The 20033-nt window shown below is 32.9% G+C and overlaps 1 protein-coding gene across 2 annotated transcripts in view; it reads right to left on the reverse strand.

The window, feature by feature from the left end:
- Nucleotides 1-1591: 1591 nt before the first annotated feature.
- The window catches only part of LOC129227560 (fatty-acid amide hydrolase 2-like), a 51309-nt gene continuing 32867 nt past the window's right edge, over nt 1592-20033 (reverse strand). For both annotated transcript variants that reach the window (XM_054862138.1, XM_054862139.1), the window contains 6 exons: nt 15676-15895; nt 13254-13463; nt 10941-11060; nt 5777-5934; nt 2564-2662; nt 1592-2444 (listed from right to left, as the gene is read on the reverse strand). In XM_054862138.1, coding sequence (XP_054718113.1) covers nt 1863-2444; nt 2564-2662; nt 5777-5934; nt 10941-11060; nt 13254-13463; nt 15676-15895 — 1389 coding nt within the window. In that variant the 3' untranslated portion in view covers nt 1592-1862. The remainder of the gene's footprint in view (nt 2445-2563; nt 2663-5776; nt 5935-10940; nt 11061-13253; nt 13464-15675; nt 15896-20033) is intronic.

Raw genomic sequence — 20033 nt, forward strand, 5'->3', positions numbered from 1 at the left:
TGCAAAAATATAAATAGGCAACGCCCCACATTTTTTTTTAACATTAAAGTTAATTGCTTGGTGAATTGTTTCATCATACTTTACATCGAAAAATTATTTTTTACTTTTTAGTTCATATTGCTACAAAAGCGTGTTTTTATAGTCTTTTATATCATATAGTCTTTTATAGTCTTATATATCATTTTATTAGAATTATGTGTACATTGCTCGATGTGGAATAGGATTTCACTATACAATGCACTATTAAAATAGAATTCGTAATTTTTGAACTTATGCTAGTGTGGCAGTAAGGTAGTTATTAGGGTGAATAAATGATTAATCTCCCAAAGTTCAAAGTGGTTTATAAATGTTTCTAATATTAATTATTGAAACAAACCTTAAAAATTGTTCTACTCGCGTAGAGTGAGGTCGTACCTTTTTTCCAGTATGACTAGGTGTCGCAAGCAGAAACAAATATACACCCCCCCCCCCCGGGGGTTAAAGTGACCATAGAGTATTTTCCCTACCCAGTGATGTTGAAAACTGCCCAAGTTTTCAACACAAAGATTTGTCCCTGAACCCTATGTTTGTGGCAAAGAATTCTCAATTTGGTAATATTTTATTCTCGTTGATAAATTTTAACCATGACAGGGCACCTGGATTCCATTGTCCAACTCCTTTCTGCCAAATATGGAAGTCCTTCTCATAAACTAATGTGTCACTGAAGTCCGATTTGTCGGGGGATCTCCCCAACATCTGAAAAAGATGAACCGTGAAAATTGTAGGTGCGGGGGACTTCAAGATGACATGCCATGTCATAAACTAATGCCAAATGCATTAAAAGAGCTCAGAAAAATTGGTTATACAAATATTGCTACATCCAAGACTGTTGGCTGCATACATACAGGCAGGCAAGTCATGTTTTAAAAATCTACCCACTGTTTGCCCAAATGACGGTCCTGCACATGAGTTGCTTAGAAGGAAAACAAAATGTAATACAGCTTTCAGCCTTTTATGAAAAGGTTTCATTTTTGCAATTGCGACTTTTGTAGAGGGTTGGTTTGTTTTCACAATCATGAATTTATTGTGTTTCCAAATTAACATGAGTAAAATTTTTCTTTTCCCATTAATTTTTTCTTTTCTTTCTTACTTTAAAAAAAAACTTTTTAAAATGAGCACACAACTGAACAAAAAATTCACGAATTAAGCACGAGACAGTATAAAATCATAGCTGAATGAGTCAGTACTCGATTCCTGGAAAGTCTTATCCTAACTTCTAACCTCATTTTTTTAGTGTTTTCTCTTCAAATTTATTCCTAATTCGCTCAACTTGATAGTCCTTTATTTTCTCAGGGAAAGGTTTTCATTTGCATGATATATTACAGGGTTATAAAACTTTGTTTTTAAGCGATTACCGGCACCCAAAAAACTTTAAAATCTGGAATCACTGCAGTCCTGTTGATTCTAGATTGTCGAGGTCCATAAAGCTTTAAACAAGATAAAAAAAATTATAAAAACTATATATAAAACAATTTATTTAAACGTCGTTGAGTTGCAGTACATTCCAATTAGGGTGATTCTAAATTGCTTTTAAATGGAGAGCGAAAAAGTTGAGGGTAAATGCTTTGTTAAATATAGACAGTGATTAGAAGTCATGTTCAATTTCAATTTCTCACAAAAAAAAGAATATATCACAAAAAAAAGTATGTAAATGAAAAAAATAACGAAATAAACATTTTCACACAGATCATTGAAATTGTTTTTAATATTTATAAAGAATTTATTAATGAATCTTTTTTCATGATCTGAAAATGAACAGGTTATTTACAATAATTTACATCAACATCAAAGGAATATTTGCTGCACCGTCATTTATTAAAGTTTCATTCAACAGCACATGGAGGAACCCAACCTCCAAAAGCTTTCTCCAACTCAACAGCGACTGCCATGGTCAGGCGATCGTTATAAGCATTGGCTACAACCTGCACTCCAATCGGCAAATTCTCACTGCCCAATCCCAGTGGACACTGAGTGACAGGAAACTTCATGATGTTAAATATGCCGGTGTACATGAAATTGAAGGGCTTGAAGAGAGGCTCATTGTGGTGGGGAGCGCACGTGGGATGAGAAGGGAACAACAAAATGCCATCATCTCCTAGAATTTCTTCCAACTCTTTGCGGAGATCCTGACCCTTGTTGAGGAAATAGTCACTTTGTTCCAGGGCAGAACTCTCCACAAGACCTAGAGCGATGGCAGGGAATGTAAACCGTGACTGTCCAATGAGCCACTGCAAAAACTCAGTCTTAAAACCAATATGGCCTTTGCGCTCTGCAAGTTCATCAGAGAAAGTCGGTGCTTTGCAGTTTGATATGGAAGACGCCCAGATTAAATACATGGATTTCAATGCTGGAAGTTCTAACTTTCGTGGTGTTATCTTGTATGCATTTTCAAAATGATGCAAAACCTTAAAGAAAATGTACTTTTTAAGCATAAAAACAAATACAACAAAAACAGGAAAACAAAAACTTCAAAGTATTCCCATTAACTAATCTCAAGAAAATAAAAATAAGCACAAAATCTTACTTTGTGTATAGCTTTCACCATGTCAGCTTCCACCTTGCTAAACATGACATGGTTGCCCACATCTTCAATATAATAAATTTTAAGCTCTTTCATCACAACCTACAGCAAAAATATTATCATAAATTTTATGATTGTAAAAATGTATTATCATTTAAAAATGTCTGTCTATACCTGACATATTACAGTTTTTAAAATATTCAGTGAATAATGCTTATGTTTTTGTTAATAAATATATTAAAATTATATATTCCAAAGAATTATTACACTCACATATTTTACAGTTCTCATAGGGCTAAAAATATACATTTCTCGAATAATTTTTTAATTAACTTTTGTTAATGCGTTAAGAATAATACGAAATTAACAAGACTATGCACAGTAAATAAACCATACATACCATATATAAATTTACCATACATACTCGTGCATAAGTCGAACCCCCAACTTTTAGGGGGGGAAATCGGAAAAAAATTGAAAACCCGATTTATAAGATGAGTTCTCACTTTCTGAAAGCATGGGGAGCGTTTTGCCTCTAATTTTTAATTTTAACGTTATAAAAAGAGAAAAATAAAATGAAATGAAGTGAATGTTAAAAAAACGTACACTTTTTTTGTCTAGCACAAAAAGGGTTCACTTCTGCGATCACGTTTTTTTTTTGTAAAGGGTCCCATTTTGCTGTTATGATTTTCATTACTTGTTGCCTTCATTTTGATCTAATATCAATAACATTTTACGCTGCAGCCATATTGCATTATTTTAAAAAATTGAGCATTAATTAGCCGAAATTCACAAATGCGGTAATTCATGCACCTTCCGCACAGTCTAATTATTTATTCGCGTTTACTGTAATTATTTATTTCACAGTCAGACCATATAAAATCATAGCAGAATGTGTAAGTATTTACTGCTTTAGCATCTGCTTAAAAGATTTGGCCTAAATCAGAGAAATACTCACGTCTTGGAGTGTTATTTCTAAGAATTATTCTTTGAAAATTTTCAGAAATTCTGCCCTGCGTATAAGTTGGCCTCCTCACTTTAAACATCATTTTTTGTAATAAATTTCTCGGCTTATACGCGAGTTTATAAGGTACTTGATTTTCACTGGGAATTTATAGGCAGACAATGATCAACAAATTTTGGTTAAATTTTCTTACTGTCCAACTGTTTGTACTTAAAAATTAAGAAGTTATGTGCAATTTTGAGAAAAAGTGAATCATAGGCGGATTTAGACTGTGAAATCTGGGGGTGCAATAATATCGGGGGGGGGGGGGGTACGTACAGTGCTGCCAATGGTGGCAATGGTTATTAGGGCGACTATTCTAGTCAAAACATGGGCATGAACGACTATTTTGCAATCAATTGTAAAAAGACCGGTGACTATTTTAGTGAATTTTACTTTCTTTTCCTCCTAGGAGGAAAAAATAAGTTGAAAAAAATGAAAATTCGCTTATAAGTTTACCGCCTGGGGGGGGGGAGGAGGAAAAGTTTTACAGCGTTTAATTTTTGAAAAAATCGTTCATTATGAGGTAAAATGAAATGTAATAAACATTCACGACCATAGAAATATCATGTTTATATTTTTGTTTAAAAAATTTCGTGTTTGCCGATCGCGATATTTTTAAAGGTATCGTTTTTCCGAGTGCAATTTTTGTAAAGGGTTAGATTTTGCAAACGTGATTTCTGTAAAAAGTTTGTTTCCACTACTGCTTCTTTTTTAGTGTTTTTCGGTTTTTAATTGCTTGTATCCGTATTATGCATTCATTTTTTGAAAACGATGGCTAATTTTCTTTCGATCGAAAATATCACGATTGCAGTGCTTCTAGCTCTTTTTATACAGTCAGTCTTTTACTGTTGCATTTAATTAACAGTCAGACAAAGAGAAATTATACCAGAATGTGTCAATACTGATTTCTCTAGTGTTTATTCAAAAGAGTTGGACTAAAGTTTGGAATATGTTTTTTAAAGTTTTCTTTTTCAAGGGTTGTTTAGGAAAAATTTGCTCCACGTATAGGTCTATCCCATTGCTGTGAGTGGTGTCTATTGAAGTTTCATTGCATTAATATGATATAAATGACATTTTTTAATAGGTAAATGACTATTTTAGAAACTATTTTATGCATATGGTAGCTACTTTTCATCGGCTACTAAATCAACTATTTTTGGTAGAGGAACTCAGTGGCAACCTTGGGGGGTATTCCCAGGACAAACAGGGGGTCTGGGGAAGGGGGCATTCTTTCAGAAATCTTTGAAAATTTACAGTAAAAATGCTGGTTTTTGGTTGATTTCAGAGCGATTTTATAGCACTCTTTACTGGAGTGATGTGTAAGGACTTGACTTTAAACAGTTTATATCGTTTATGAGGAAGTGTATTATTACAATATTCACATTTTTTGACTTTATTAGCTATGGTTTCAAATAAAAAGAAATTGTAATGATTTTCCAGTAAATATCCAATTACAGAATATACATACAGTAATTCTGTAATACAGCACTGAATAATAAATCATTTAAGAAATGTGTTAATTTGATGCATGTAATTATTTATTGTCTTTCTTTTTTTAAATAGATAAAAATTCTTCTTAATACGTAGCACAATTTTTCTCGCACTGGCGATGTGTGTAGTGACCGGGTTACATAATAAACTGCATAATATTGTATTTTTGGGTTTGCTTTCAAGTAAATTTACTTGCATTGTAGCTGTAGATAAATATAAGTTGTTTTACGAAATTCCTGAGGAGAAATTCAAATTTTCTCCTGATAAAATATATTTCATTTATTTTTATTTATTATTATTTTTTTTTTGTTGTTGAAAATCCGACCAAAAATGTTGGGGGTGCGGCGCACCCCCTGGCACCCCCGTAAATCCGCCTATGAAGTGAATATTTTAAGGCAGGGTTTGCCACTTTTTGATTCTTATGGAATCCTTCTGACAAGACAAGTAGTCTGCATACAATATACCAACAGCCTGGTTATGGCAATCAGAGACTGCAGCTTCATCCTTGTTATGGAGGCATCATCCTGGAATAGACAATAACTGAGCTGGAGGCAGATGTCATCTCACTGAAGTGCCAACAGACTGGTAGCACCTTCTGAAAACGTGTAACTTCTAGACAACCCCAGTGTGTGTGCAATATTTTTTCCATTAAGTTTAATTGCTTTAGATGAAAAAATAATTTTACTTTTTAACAAATTTAAAACAAAAGCAATACTTACTGGGAACTCTAACCGCAATAGCGATGCATTTTTGCCAGCCAATACTCTCATCATAGGATTCAAATCTGTGGCATATCTACACAGAGGACCCATACAAAGGTAAGGGACAAGTTCTCTCTCACCAGACGGAGGATATGTTCCATAGTTTGAAACAACTTCTGCAAAAATTTAGGAAACAAAATTTGCTTTAGAGATCCTACTTAAAAAAAAGATTGATATTTTCGTCAGCATTGAGATGGGAAAAATGTCATGAAAACAATATTTAGTTTTCTAAATAGCTCGTGTCAATGCAGAAAGACAATGCAGCAACATAAGGTTTTTCTCTCTTGCTTTTACAGAAAATCTGGATATTTCAATACAAAGGAATAAAAGATGTTATATCTCAGATGAATCCTGGCTGATCACGAAAATATCAGTTCATGAAAACATTTTTAAAACAAGCCACTAACTCATCTTGGTCTGCATCTTTTTTTCCTTGCACGTGCAACAAAAATTGCACATGATACTTTGCTCTTACAAATTAAAAACAGAAAAACTTTTAACTTATTCTAATAAATATAAAATCTCATAATAAAGAAATGTTATCAGAAAATTTCCTTTTTTTGAACTTAAAGACAACTAGATCTTGCAGAGCTTTCTAATAGGTTCTGAGAAGGATTGTTAATGTTAGATTGCATATATATACGATCAGAATCAGCTAAGAACAAAGTAAATTCAGTGACTTGTTAAAAAAATTACATTCTTAAAACAAACTTCTCCAAAAACAAAGGTGGTTCCAGTCTTACAAGCATGCAAAATTTTTCAAATAATTGTAATTACAGTAACATAAATGAAACCCTTTTAAAAGTGGACACTAATGATTATCTTTAATCGTTTATTTGTAGAGTTTTTCCTTTCGTTTCCAATAGTGCTGGTCTTCTCCCCCGCCCCCCCCAACAGCATATATTCGTATATTTTAAGGAATACAAATATGCTCAAATCACACAGTTACGCCATTTTCTTAGTCCACTTTCCCGTTTAAAAAAAAAAAAACCCTAGATTTAAAACTTTATAAAAATAAATCTAAAAACATACATACAGTAGAACTTTGTTTATCCCACCTTCATTTATCTAGATCTCTGGTTTATCCATTAAAATTTGTAGAGTTAACAAAAAAAAGGATACACCGCCAGCTCAGTCATTTCCAGCCGAGGACTGCAGTTTCGTGCTTATTAGCACTCATCAGCCCGGCATAGGAAAATGACTGAGTTGGAGCTGGAAAACCTCTTAAGGAAGCCAAGAGTGCGAAACAAACTGGAAGCTAATATAGAATTAGCAGACCAGACGAGTGACCGAAGCAATGGTTCGGTTCAATTCGAAGATTGAAGATGTATTTCACGTATTTCTGCTTTAGCCCTGGCTAATGGGCGGTAATTTATTGAATATTGATAATACTCGGTTTTTTCTTTTGATTAAAGGCACAACTGTAGCATACAATGTAAAATAAAGCACAGCACTAGAGCAGGGGTCGCCAAACTATGGCCTGTGGGACAACAGTGGGCCTTGAGCTTCTAAAATCTGGCCTGGGTTAGCGGAGCGGATATCAGATGCATAAATCAATAGAATCATAGTTACTAACCAAATTTAACTCAACTGTGAGACATTCTTTTGTATTAAAATGTCAGGAGTTTCTGATTGCACAATGCACATCCTAGGATAAATCCAATGCCTTTCCTTTCATTAAAATATTTATGTAACTCTGCTCCGGTGTTGACTTGCTACAGTATTCTGCCTTAATCTAACATTCATTACATTTTTTTTGTGTGTGTTTTGCTTCATTAGAAAAAATGGAAAGACTCCCATTGAAAGAAACTAGAAAAAGTTATTGGAGAAAATTCCTAAGTCAATGACAGACTTAATAAAGATACACAAAATGTTAAATCAAATGATGAATCGAATTTACTCATGAATAATATCAAATGACGATTAATTAAGAAAATTTAAATGCGGTTAACAGCTACTGAAAAAAGCCTTTTTGCAATACATTTTAAAGAAATTTTGATTATTTAATGTTTTAATGCAGTGATTAATGCATATTAGTTTTAACGAGAGGAAATTGTTTTACTTCCGGTGTTGATCAATTGGACATCTGAAGGATAAAAACTGAAAATTTGATAAAAATTTGAAACATGTTTTGCATTCTGGGGATGCCACAACAATGCTTATTTAATAAAAAAAAAATTATTTAAAAAATTTTGAAAAGTTATTCTTTACATTTTGATGTTTTACTACACAAATTTGCCTGTAATTCTGAAGTAATAATGAGCTGTCTCTATTTGGATATTGGCCCACAACTCTCAAGAAATTTTCCAAAATGGCCCTTCGGGGAAAAAAGTGTGGAGAACACTGTACTAGAGTAACAAACACAGTGTTTTAGGAGCTTCAGTTCAACACTACTGTAGCTGAATCATGAATGATACAGCATTTGCCAGAAATGATGCTACGGTAAAACCTGTAAAGTTGACCACCCTTGTAAGTTGACCACCTGTCGAAGTTGACCTCTATTTCCAGGCACAGAATTAGATCTATATCATATAATTCAACCTCTATAAGTTGACCACCTGTTTAAGTTGACCACTAAAATAGTGCACCGCAAGTGGTCAACTTACACAGGTTTCACTGTATGTAGTTTTGTTACAAAGCAGTTTTTTTCTGTAATAAAAGTCTGCTTTTTTAAGACTATGTTTCGCTTATTACCCTTATTATTCGAATAGCCTTTGGTTCCAGGTCCAGATAAACGAGGTTGTACTGTACATCACAATTATAATAACAAATAATAAAAGTTATTTCAATAAAAATTCACAAAACTAAAGTTTATTTAAGCAGGTGGTTATGAAATGGGGAAATGTGTCTGTCACTCCTAATAACATTTGTGAGAATTCAGAATGGAACAAAACGTGTTTTTTTCACTATTCATAAGTACTCCCTCATTATATATAACATAACAGAATACATTTTACGATTTTCATGTAAACTTTCAACTTCTTCACTTATGACCAAATTAAAAACTATATTTTCTTTTTCTTTTTACTTATTTGAACACATTTAAATTTTTTTAAGAAGAGTTGATGTTTGTGACATTATTAATTGAACTTTGGTTTTTCATATACACTATGTATGAAATATGAACAAGTCTCATAAGTGATACCTCTCTCCATACTGTATCATTTTGTTGTAGTATTTTAAGATTGCCTTATTGTTTTCATTGAAAAGTACTTGATAAAATGGCTACTTCTAGGCTTAAAAAGTCAATTGGGCACTTGCTAAAAATTTAAATCTTCAAGTCCAGTATTTGCTATTTCATACATTAGTTTGCGACCTATAAACAATGTAAGTAAATAAGACTAATAGAAAAAGTTTGAATCAATTTTAGTGGGATTTTCTTTTTTTCTGTCAAAAAAGTGAGTTAAAATAATGAAAATTGTAAGATATTTAAGACAAAATTCAAAATGTTAAGAATTTCAGAGCAGTTTTTAAAATATTAGGAAAATTAGGACAGCCCCTACCCCAGCTGTGTAATCACACTCGCAACATAGTAAAAATTGTTATTTGCAAAATACAATGAATTTTTTTAGAAAGTTTTTTTTTTTTTTTTTTTTGTATTATGGTACAAATTGGGTTTTTTTATAGAGATGCACCTAATGCCAAATTTAAAAGAATACCAAATATTCGGTTTAAATTCTAACCAAATATTCGGCTGAATACTGAATATTTGGTTAAAAAATTTTATCTGTGATAGTTGCATGATAGTAATTTAAAATAGAGAATATTTTATTTAATTTGTGACTTTTGTGAAACTTAAATGCCTTTAGCATTCTAAATTTGATTACTTTCAGTATAATTATTAATTTAAAATAAATATGTGATGAAATAAATCATTTCAAGGAGGGCAAAAGCAAATTAATATAGCATGTGGCTAATTTGGTTTACATTCATCTGAATTCTGCACAGAATGATAATTAATTTATTTCCTGATTGTATGATTTGATAACATTATAAATAAAGACATCTTGTATTTACTTTTCATAGACAGTTACACGCAAAATAGGCTGAACACTTAATATTCCAGGGGTTTTCTTTTTTTCTTTTTATTATTTCTAATTTAAATGAGTTAGTAATAGCACAAAAATGAATCATGTCATAATATTTTTAAAAAATGAAAAACAACAAAATTATGGCCAACATTTACCTTTTTTCTTTTATATTTAACACTAGTGGTACCCGCACGGCTTTGCCCGTAATAGAAAAATTAAAGGGTCTTTTGGTTCCTCTGCATATTTACAATTAATGTATGGTGAATTTTCTCGCCAATTGGCTTGTACCCATGTTACGGTTCCACGTTATGATAGTTTCGTATCTTGCCAATTGGCTTGTGCCCATGTTACGGTTCCACGTTATGATAATTTCGTAATTTACTTGTCCATCTTATGATAATTTTGTTCTTAAAAATGGAATAAAAAAAGAACCACATCGAATTTTGGAAAAATCGCTTCGAGGTGCACACACCCATGCTACAAACTAACTTTGTGCCAAATTTCTTGAAAATCGGCCGAACGGTCAAGGCGCTATGCGCGTTACAGACATCCTCCGGACAGACTTTCAGCTTTATTATTAGTAAAGATTACTTTGAATGTGATCCTTTTAATAAGTAATTATTTCAATTAATTTTGTACTATGGTAAAATTCTCATTGTATAAAAAAATGTGTTTGTTTAACAATATTCTTGAATATTTCAATTTGTTTACTATTCAGCTGCCGAATATCAAAGTATTCGGCCTAAACGAATATTCGGTTTGTCTGCCGAATATGTAGTATACCGAATACTAACCAAATATTCAGTGCCTCTCAAGTTCCTTATTTTCGAATACATAAAACTTAACAGTCAAAGTTTTAAATTCAGGTAATAAAACACAAATGTGTACATAAAAATGTCGTAGCCGTGCAAATGGATAGAGCATTATACAAATTTAAAACAGATTAGATTTAACTTTCACTTCTCACATGCATTTGGCTTTTAGTGATTTTGTTGCACTAAATAGATTTATAAATTAGTTCTCTTAATGAAATCCTTCATTTCTATTATAAATCAATCAGGTAAGAAATAAAATTTAAGATTATTACATACCTGATGTTGGTTTATGGCCAAATACTCCATTGAAAAAAGCAGGAATGCGAATACTTCCTCCTATATCTGATCCAATGCCAATAACAGAGCCTGCTGCTGCAACAATGGATCCTTCTCCACCTTCAACATATCAAAAGCATATTATCATTTAAAAATTTTACATTAACTTTTAATTTTCAATCTTGAATTACAAAAAAAAAAAAAAAGAGTCTCGGTTTTACAAAATTGCTATGGTAAATATTGCTAATATTACGTATTTTTTCCTTCAACCTTAACTTACACACTCGTTTATTCACGAGCACAAAATCCACCATTCTATCTCTCTATTTTATTTTTTTGGACACAACATAACCCGAGCCAAACTGGTGTTCTGAAACATTGACAGCTGTCATTTTTCTTTTCAAAATACCATCTTATCTCCTGTACTGCCACTAGGAAATAAAAACTTATCATAATTTCTTCAATGCTCCACCCCTATGTAGGGTATTTATTCCGTGTCGTTTCCGTAGATTCCGTCCGGATTTAGCTACTCAAGATTTCTGAACTAAATTTGTTTTCTGGGGTGAGGTTGTTGGCCTTACGTCCAATCCCACAACCTAGAGGACCAGGCCTCTATTTTTACAAACCCCCTGGAGACAGGGGTGTCCAGTTAAACCCCTGGACACTGGGTAGCTAAGGTACCTCGGGGTTGCCACACCCCCTACTCACTCGAGAATTGAGAGAGCACCTGAGAGAAATAACAAAGCAGTTACTCTAATTAATAAATTTGGAGCTCAAAATGTTTTACCATGCAAGTTAGAGCAGCAGCTATTGAATGGGATGAGAGGGGCTATTTGGATGATTAATTTCTCAAATAATAGATCCTTTAGAGAACAGTTATGTCTGTCTCACAGAAAGAAGTGTAAAACCAGAGTAATATTTAATGAAAAGTATTCTGTATCACTTGTCTCATAGATAACACATACAACTTATTATCCTAGGTCATGAAGTCTTAAATTGCTCACTAAAAAAGACCTGACAGTTTCATAATGTATATAAGTTCAAAACTTTATTTTACTTCAGGGACAAAATCAATAGATCAAAGAATTTCTGCATTTCAAACAAGTGCGAATTTAACAGTAAGTTACCGCCCCTAAGCCAGGGCTAAGATAGAACTACATGCACTATACCAGACAGAATGGTTATAACATCCAAAGACTGCAGTTTCATTCTCATTAGAGCGCATCAGTCTGGATTAGTGGAGGCAGATGTCATCTCATTGAAGCTGAGAGCGCCAACAAACTGGTAGATAAAGTGAATTTATCTCACCAGCAAGCGCCCACTCTAGAACGAAACTGCAGTCTCTGGATGGGTTAACCGGGCTGTCTGGTATATTTCAGTTTTGAAATATTCAGATAGGAGTTGCTATTAAATATTTTTTTAAACTAGGATATGATGAAAAAAGCCATTTTCTTAATTCATTAGTAAAACATATAAAAAAAGTATTCTTCACATTGTGTAAATATATTCTATAAAACTAACTACGAGTGTAAAGTAAATTTAATAAATTTAGCAACAAGAGACTTCAGCTGTTGAAGCTGCAAAATGTTTTGCAGCAAAAATTTCATTAAAAAAAAATCAAATCACATTACAATAACAATATATCCCTTCAAACTATTGATTACACATTAATAGCAGTGATTTACAAATAGTGATAAATTATTTCAAACAGGGATAAGAAAGGAAAACAGGTGGAATTGATTTCATAACTCATGCAACAGTTTAAATTTTAAAAAATAAAATAAAATATACAAATGAATTGAGTATGATTTTTCGTGATTACTCATGAATAAAATACTGTGAAAGCCCAATTTTACGTTCCCCAAATTCATTTTTCCTGCATCAAATACAAAACAGACGACCAGCAACAGGCTCTGGGCCCAGCTAGAATGGCCCTAGTCAATTTACAATCCCCAGTGAAGATCAATGGCCCTCTTAAAACTATCTACTCCCTTGCTCATTACCACCTCTTCCGGTAAGCTGTTAAAAGGTTCCACTACCCTGCTAAAATAACAATTTTTCCTAATATCCATGTTAGCCTGAGATTTTTAGCCAGAACATTTTTGAATCGGGGCCCATCATCAGTTTTGCAGCTACATATTTCCAATATTTTATGTTTTTAAACCCCGTGAGAAACATAAAATCGGGGTTTCACTGAATTATGACAAAATTTCATAAGCTATTAAGGATTTTTTTCAGACATTTTCATGCACAAACTAGTGGAGTTAGATAAAAGAGTTCATATTGCAAATGTATTCATTTTAAAAAATTTACCACTGCTTCCACCAGGAATGCGGTTGATATCATAGGGATTGCTTGTTCTGCCATAAACCCGGTTGTAGGATTCATACCACATACCAAGCTCACTAACATTAGTTGTAACAAATGGAATGGCTCCTGCTGCCTTCATTAGCTGAACAGTCTGAGCATTGAAAGGAGACTTTGTGTTCTTCCTAGTCACGAGACCAGCACTCAAAGGCATCCCTAATATAAAAATATAAATGCAATTTTAGAAAAGCTGTATCAAATACTTGGTTCTCAATTCAGAAAAAATGAAGTCAACGAGCATGAAAAATATGATTAACGTTAAATACAACAATTTTCAAGTAATAAACATGCATTGCATAGTATTAAAAATTGCCAAGTCCAATATTTGTTGAAAGCAAATGTTCTGTGCAGGGGGGGGGGAAGGTTACCCCCAAAACCTGTACACTCTGAAATCATCGGCTGAAGTAGGAATGAGTCCAATCCGGTAAAAGAGAATAAAATAGTTTATGTGTGATTGTGATAAATGATCTTGAAAACAATCACTTTTAAAAATAGCATTAACCCCTTAACAGTGACAAGAATTTCAGGAAAATGGTCAAAAACAGGGGTATTTTTTTGACTGTTTAATTTTGCTCCTTATGTCATTATAAAAGTTAGAAAATGGTTTTTCATTACAAATTAAAAAAAATAAATGCAATAAGTACTGCTGTTATAATTAGTACATACACGTTAAAAAAAAATGGATTACACACACATATTACTCAAATAGAGCAAATTAAACAACATTTTGATGCTCAATATAAAATATACTCTAGTGCAACATAATATACAAACAATAATAAGATGTTAATGCATAATTTTTACAAATCTTTTACAGTATTGTAAGTCCCAAAATACGGTACTGCGCACAAGCCTATGTCGCAATTTTTGTAATAAACTTGTGTCTCACGTCTTATCTTTTTTCCTTTCTTGTTGGTTTTACGACAGCATATAAAACACTGTCTGGTTTGAGCAGATTTGTTTCCCAATGGTGGAATGTGTTCTAGGAAGTGTTGATCTGTGAGGCATAGCAAGTTCCGACTAGGAGGCCCTGGTCCTGGAAGCTGAACTTTCAACTTATTTTGTTCGACAATTTGTTCAACAATTGTTATTCTGTAGTTCATATTATTTTTCGCACCTTCTGCGGAACTATACAAAATGAACACTAGAAATATCAGTACCCGATCCCAAGGAGCCTAAACTGTACTCCTCACCAGTTCCTTATCGGACATTGCGAAAAAAGAAAATTATTAGCAAATAAACTCACTAAAAACGAAAAAACTAAACGAGAAAAGCCAAGGAAAAACAAACAGAAACTAAACAAGAAAGAGAAACTGTCCAAGCATGTTTTTGATTGTCTGAGCAGCCGACACTCCCGCCTTTCGCTCCTTCCTTCCCACCTCCCGAGCTCTCATGATCGGTAAAAAACTAGTACAACTAATGCCATCTATTAAGAAAATAGTGAACTAAGTATTCTCAAGCCAAAAATAAATCCGCTGGGGATTCACAAAAAAGAAAAGCGAATTTTTCTCCTGCCCAAACTCAGTTTGGGCATCACAAAAAATGCACTAAGTAGTTGCCCAAGCTGAACTCTGGCGACACTGGCAAGGGGTTAAAGAATTAAATACAATGTGTTAAATCAGCATAGTGAAATAATTTATTTAAAAAGCAGATGACATACCTATAAGGAGGAATGTTTTAAAAATTTCACACATGTTTTTCTGCAGAAGTTCCAGGACTTGACGCATAACTTCGGCATTTTTTGGGAAAGCATCACATAAATGGAGGCAGTCGATGTATAAAGTTCCACATAGCATAATACCATTTTTAATGCATCTTCTTCTTTATTAGTTCAAATGGTGGGGCCACAATGTCATTGATGCTAGGGTCACCAACTCTTTTAATTATTTATACATTTACTAGCTGCCACCAACAGCTAGATTGTAATTTTTTTAAGAAGATATTATATAACCAATCTATAATGCACTATGTTGTACTGGTATTTCCCTTTTTTAAATATTTTATTTTGAAATTATAACTCATAATTACAAACTTTTTGATTATTTTACAACTTGTTTTTCAATTTTCATACTGCAATTAATGTTGAAATGAACGACCGGTTACAGCGGATATCCAGTTAAATCGAGAATCCACAGTGAAGAAGTATCTGTGGCTGGTTGGGTTGAAAAGTGTCCTATTGAGTAATTTATTTAGTCTGCAAAGCAAAAAATTTAGTCACCTGGTTGTGAGCAGAGAGTGATTACTTCCAGATCCAGCCTCTGTCATTCAAAACAATTGCATCTAAATCTAGCTACCATTTCAGTTTTTGTTATTTCAAGATAAAGTTAGTCACAAAGTTGCACAGACATATACAATAGGATATACTAACCTTCAACAGCAATAAGCTCCTTAACTGACATTGGAACACCAAGAAATGGAGTTTCTCTCTCCAACTCCTCTTCTGTTTTGTAATTGGATGCAATCAATTCATCAATTTTTTCAGCCTCTTCAAGAGCTTTATCAAATCGATAAGCTACCACAGCATTTATGAATGGATTTACCTCTAAGACTCTTGAAATGAATGCTTTGACTAGATCAACACTCTTTAACTAAAATAATAAAGAGAAACATTTGAATAAAAGTTATTTAAAAACAAATAAAGTAAACAACTAAACCGCAGATATTTTTTCACGTGAATGAGACAAATTTTATCAAATCAAGCCAATACAGAAACAAAATCTCATGGAACTAACTGTTCATGCAGATACAGAATGGGCTAGAAGTAGATATACCCCCTTTTATTTTCAACATAGTCTTAGTTATAGTTGAATATGTGCTTATGTGCTTTACAGAAATACCTTAAAGTCTCAAGAGTCACAAAAATTGGTATTAACACCATCTATGTCTTAACACAGCTGAATGCTGTGTCATATTTGTCCAGATGTTTTGAGCAAATCCGAAAGTACTCCAAAAGATGCAGATCCTCTTCCAAACCACTGGCCCGGAAAAAGTCTCGGGTAATTCTGCATGTGAATCGCGAAGTGCTCTCTTGTTGTAAGACCAAATCTTCAATACCATTTTCAATAGAATATCCTTCACTGTCGAAACAAGGAGTATGCTCACTTGAGGACCAGTCTGTACAACTGAACCATTATACTGTAAGGAACACGATTTATGTAAGATCATTTAAGAATTAAACAATGATATAAAAGGGTTCAAAGGTCAGCCATGTATAAAAATATAATCTATTTAAACTATGAAAAATCAGGAAATCCTTTTCCCATTTTTTTTTACTGCTTTCTATATCTTGTGTATCAATTTTTATTAGCGAGATTTCTTATGATTCTGACTGAAGAACTTTTCTTTCTCTGAAATCTTTTTTCTGCAAATCTAGGTTCCGAAAAATGTTGGTAACAATCTGATGAAAGCAAGTTATTTTCATTGCTATTAATATATTCCTCTTCAGGTAAATCAGACTGTTCATCCGAACCATAATATGTTTTAGATAAATCTGCAACAGTTTTAGGAATTCATTTACCGATAAGCTTGTCAATGAATCCTATATTCAAGTGCTACTGCTAAAAAATGTTTGTGTGAATATTAAGTGACTGAGCACTTCAATATCACCGTGGAAAATAAAGGTCAATGTTTCAAGCAAATCACATGTTTTGGTGCACAAAAAAAAAAAAAAATCAGCACATTTTTTTGGAATCCACCTGTTTATGTTTACTTCTTTTCAGACCCAAAATAATTTCATGTGTCCAGCCCTATGCTTTTCAAATATACCTATATCAACATTTCCCTCTGTGCAGATAGCAGAAAAATGAAGCCATGCGACCAGCAGGTGTTTTACATTTTCCTTGGAGTTCAAAGAATTAAACCTGACCAGCAAGAGCTACTCAAGCCCAAAAGAAACCCTGAAAACTAAAAATAGTTCATAATACACACATCTGATAAGAGAAAAAAGAAGAAAACGGATACATAAAGAAAAGTTCATTCAGTGATCAAAATGACCGTGTAATCAGTCTTTCTAGGTACAAGCATTTATAGCGACTATAATAAGCCTAAAGAAATAAAACTTACTGTTGCAAGATTTTAATAAATAGTTAGGAAAAGTCAGTGTAGGAAAAATAGTTTGAAAATTAAACACAGCAAATATGAGCATTTGAAAATCGTTCGCAGTCAAAATGACCTCTCCGGCCTTTCTAGTGTTAAAAAACCAAGTCATTATGCCCTTATAAGAGAGGAGGTGGGTGGTCTTCTAGCTCTTCTGCAGTCAAGCCTAAAAATGCACCTTCAGGCAATGTTTGCTGCCATTAAAGGGTGAGTGAGAATGCTCAGAATCCCCCCCCCCTTCCTGGAAATAATTTACCCTTGAGGATATAAAAATCCAATTTTAAGCTTTTTTTGGACGTGTTAGAGAAAGGGATGGAAGATTCGGGAGATCATTGTTTATTGAGATCAGTGGAACTCTTCCTCCAAAAACTTCCTTTTAAAGCTATCATCATGATATTAACCAGGAGGGGGTGGGAATCGTTTGTAATTGAAGCTCCAAAAAAAGGCTATATAAGTTGCTTTTAGGCAAGTTAAGGGATAAGGGATGCGTAATCTAAATTCTGCTGAAATTTTTTTAACATTAGAAGTCCTAAAATGCAATTTTTGGTTACCTTTCGTGACGTTTGTGGAGGAGCATGGGAAAAGGATCTTCTCTCCTCAAATGTTTCGAAATTAAAGCCATAAAAACGCAAATTAAGACTCCCTTTGGTCTCATGAGCAACAGGTGTACTCTGAGGAAAGTATCATTTGAGTCATTCCATTTCAAATCAGGCAGGCAGGTATGAAAAGTGTCATATGAAAATCACCGATTTTTTTGAAAAAAATACAGTAGTTACAACTAAGGGACATATGAAATATCCCAAAAGGATTTTGCAAGAAAAAAATTTTTTCTTTAGTTACAGCCTATTAAAATTCTGCACAAAATCCGCCATTTTGGAAAAAACCGGCAAAACACTCCATTTCAAATGGACATTATTTCAAAAGTATTTAACCTATTTGAATAATTCTTTTTTCTAAAAATAAATAAGGACCCATATATCCTATAGACATCGTTTTTGAAAGTTTAGTTAGGTTTTTTGATTAAAAAAAAATCATTTTTGTCGCGAAAAAACTAAATTTTTACCGATTTTATGATTTTTTTTCTCCATGAAAAAAAATTTTTTTTTACTAAACGGAGATGGCAGTCTAAAGCCCTTATAAGATAGTTTCATAACATATTTTATTATAATCCTTGGATGCATACAGCCTCGGAAATAAAATTTGAAATTTTGAAAATTTTCAAAAATTAGCAATTTTTGAAGTGATTTTACTCAAAAAACCCATTTTTTAAAAATCTAAAAATTGGCTCACTTGAACCCCATATAATGCTTAACAAGTGGGTAGACACCACATCCCGTATTTTTCCCCATAAAATGTTTTATGATTTTTTGAAAGTGACCTTATCGCCCATGGCATGCATGTAAAATAAAAATGTCTAATAATTTCAGTAACTAAAATTCTGGTTATATTAATGCCTAATAACTACAATAAAGGTGCCCTTTATCATTAACAACTAAAATCTTACTAACTTTTAATAATATATCAGTAACAAACCGCTGTTGATGACCTAGTCAATTCGTCTTTTTGTAAGACTCTGTGTGTAGTCTTTAGATAGAAGAGCCTTTGGTGATTATATTAATGACTAATAGCTACGATAATGATGTACTTTATCAGTAACAGTAAAAATCTATATATATATATATATATATATATATATATATATATATATTTATTTATAAATATTACTTTATTTTGTCTCCAAAGCTATGCATTCACCGTTACTTTCATATGCAGCAACGAATCATATTTTTTCTCTTTCAATTCTCTTTCTCTTCAACTCAATTACGCGACAGGGGAAACCATCAAAGGGAAGAACAATACAATGCATTTAAAACGATTAATTTTAATTTCGTGCTTTGGTTTGACATTGGCGAATGTTGTCACATAATTTTTGGATCCTACCTAGTATGATTACTTTTATACGCAAGAATATGTATACTAAATTCACACCGCAAAACTCACTTGTAGTTTAAGAATTTAAAAAGCCCACTGTTTTATGAGATAAATAATTGATTGAACATGGTTGTAAGTTGAGGTAACCAAACAGATCACCAAAGGTAGCTATTATAGCCAGGGATCCAATTTCTAACAAAAGAAGGTCAGGATCCCTATAGTCTTCAGAACTTATTTTAATGCTTAAGTGGCCTGAATGCGGTCAAAAATACAAAAATTTGAATGAAACAAATAAGGAAGTATGGGATCTCAGCTCCCATAACAATTAGGTGCTGATCAGCAGAAAAATATATTCATATAACGAAGTACAAAAAGACGAATTGACTGGGTCATCAGAAGCGGTTTGATTCTGCTATATTATTAAAAGTCAGTAAAATTTTATTTGTTGCTGATAAAGTGCACCATTATTGTAGCTATTAGGCATTAATTTCATCAGATTTTCAGTGACTGAAATTATTAGAAAGTTTTATTTTACATGCATGCCATGGGCGATAAGGTCACTTTCAAAAAATCATAAAACATTTTATGGGAAAAAATACGGGATGCGGTATCTACCCACTTGTTAAGCAATATATGGGGTTCAAATGAGCCAATTTTTAGATTTTTAAAAAATGGGTTTTTTGAGTAAAATCACTTCAA

Source organism: Uloborus diversus, chromosome 8 (genome assembly GCF_026930045.1).
Source record: "Uloborus diversus isolate 005 chromosome 8, Udiv.v.3.1, whole genome shotgun sequence".
In the NCBI taxonomy this organism is placed as follows: Eukaryota; Metazoa; Arthropoda; class Arachnida; order Araneae; family Uloboridae; genus Uloborus; species Uloborus diversus.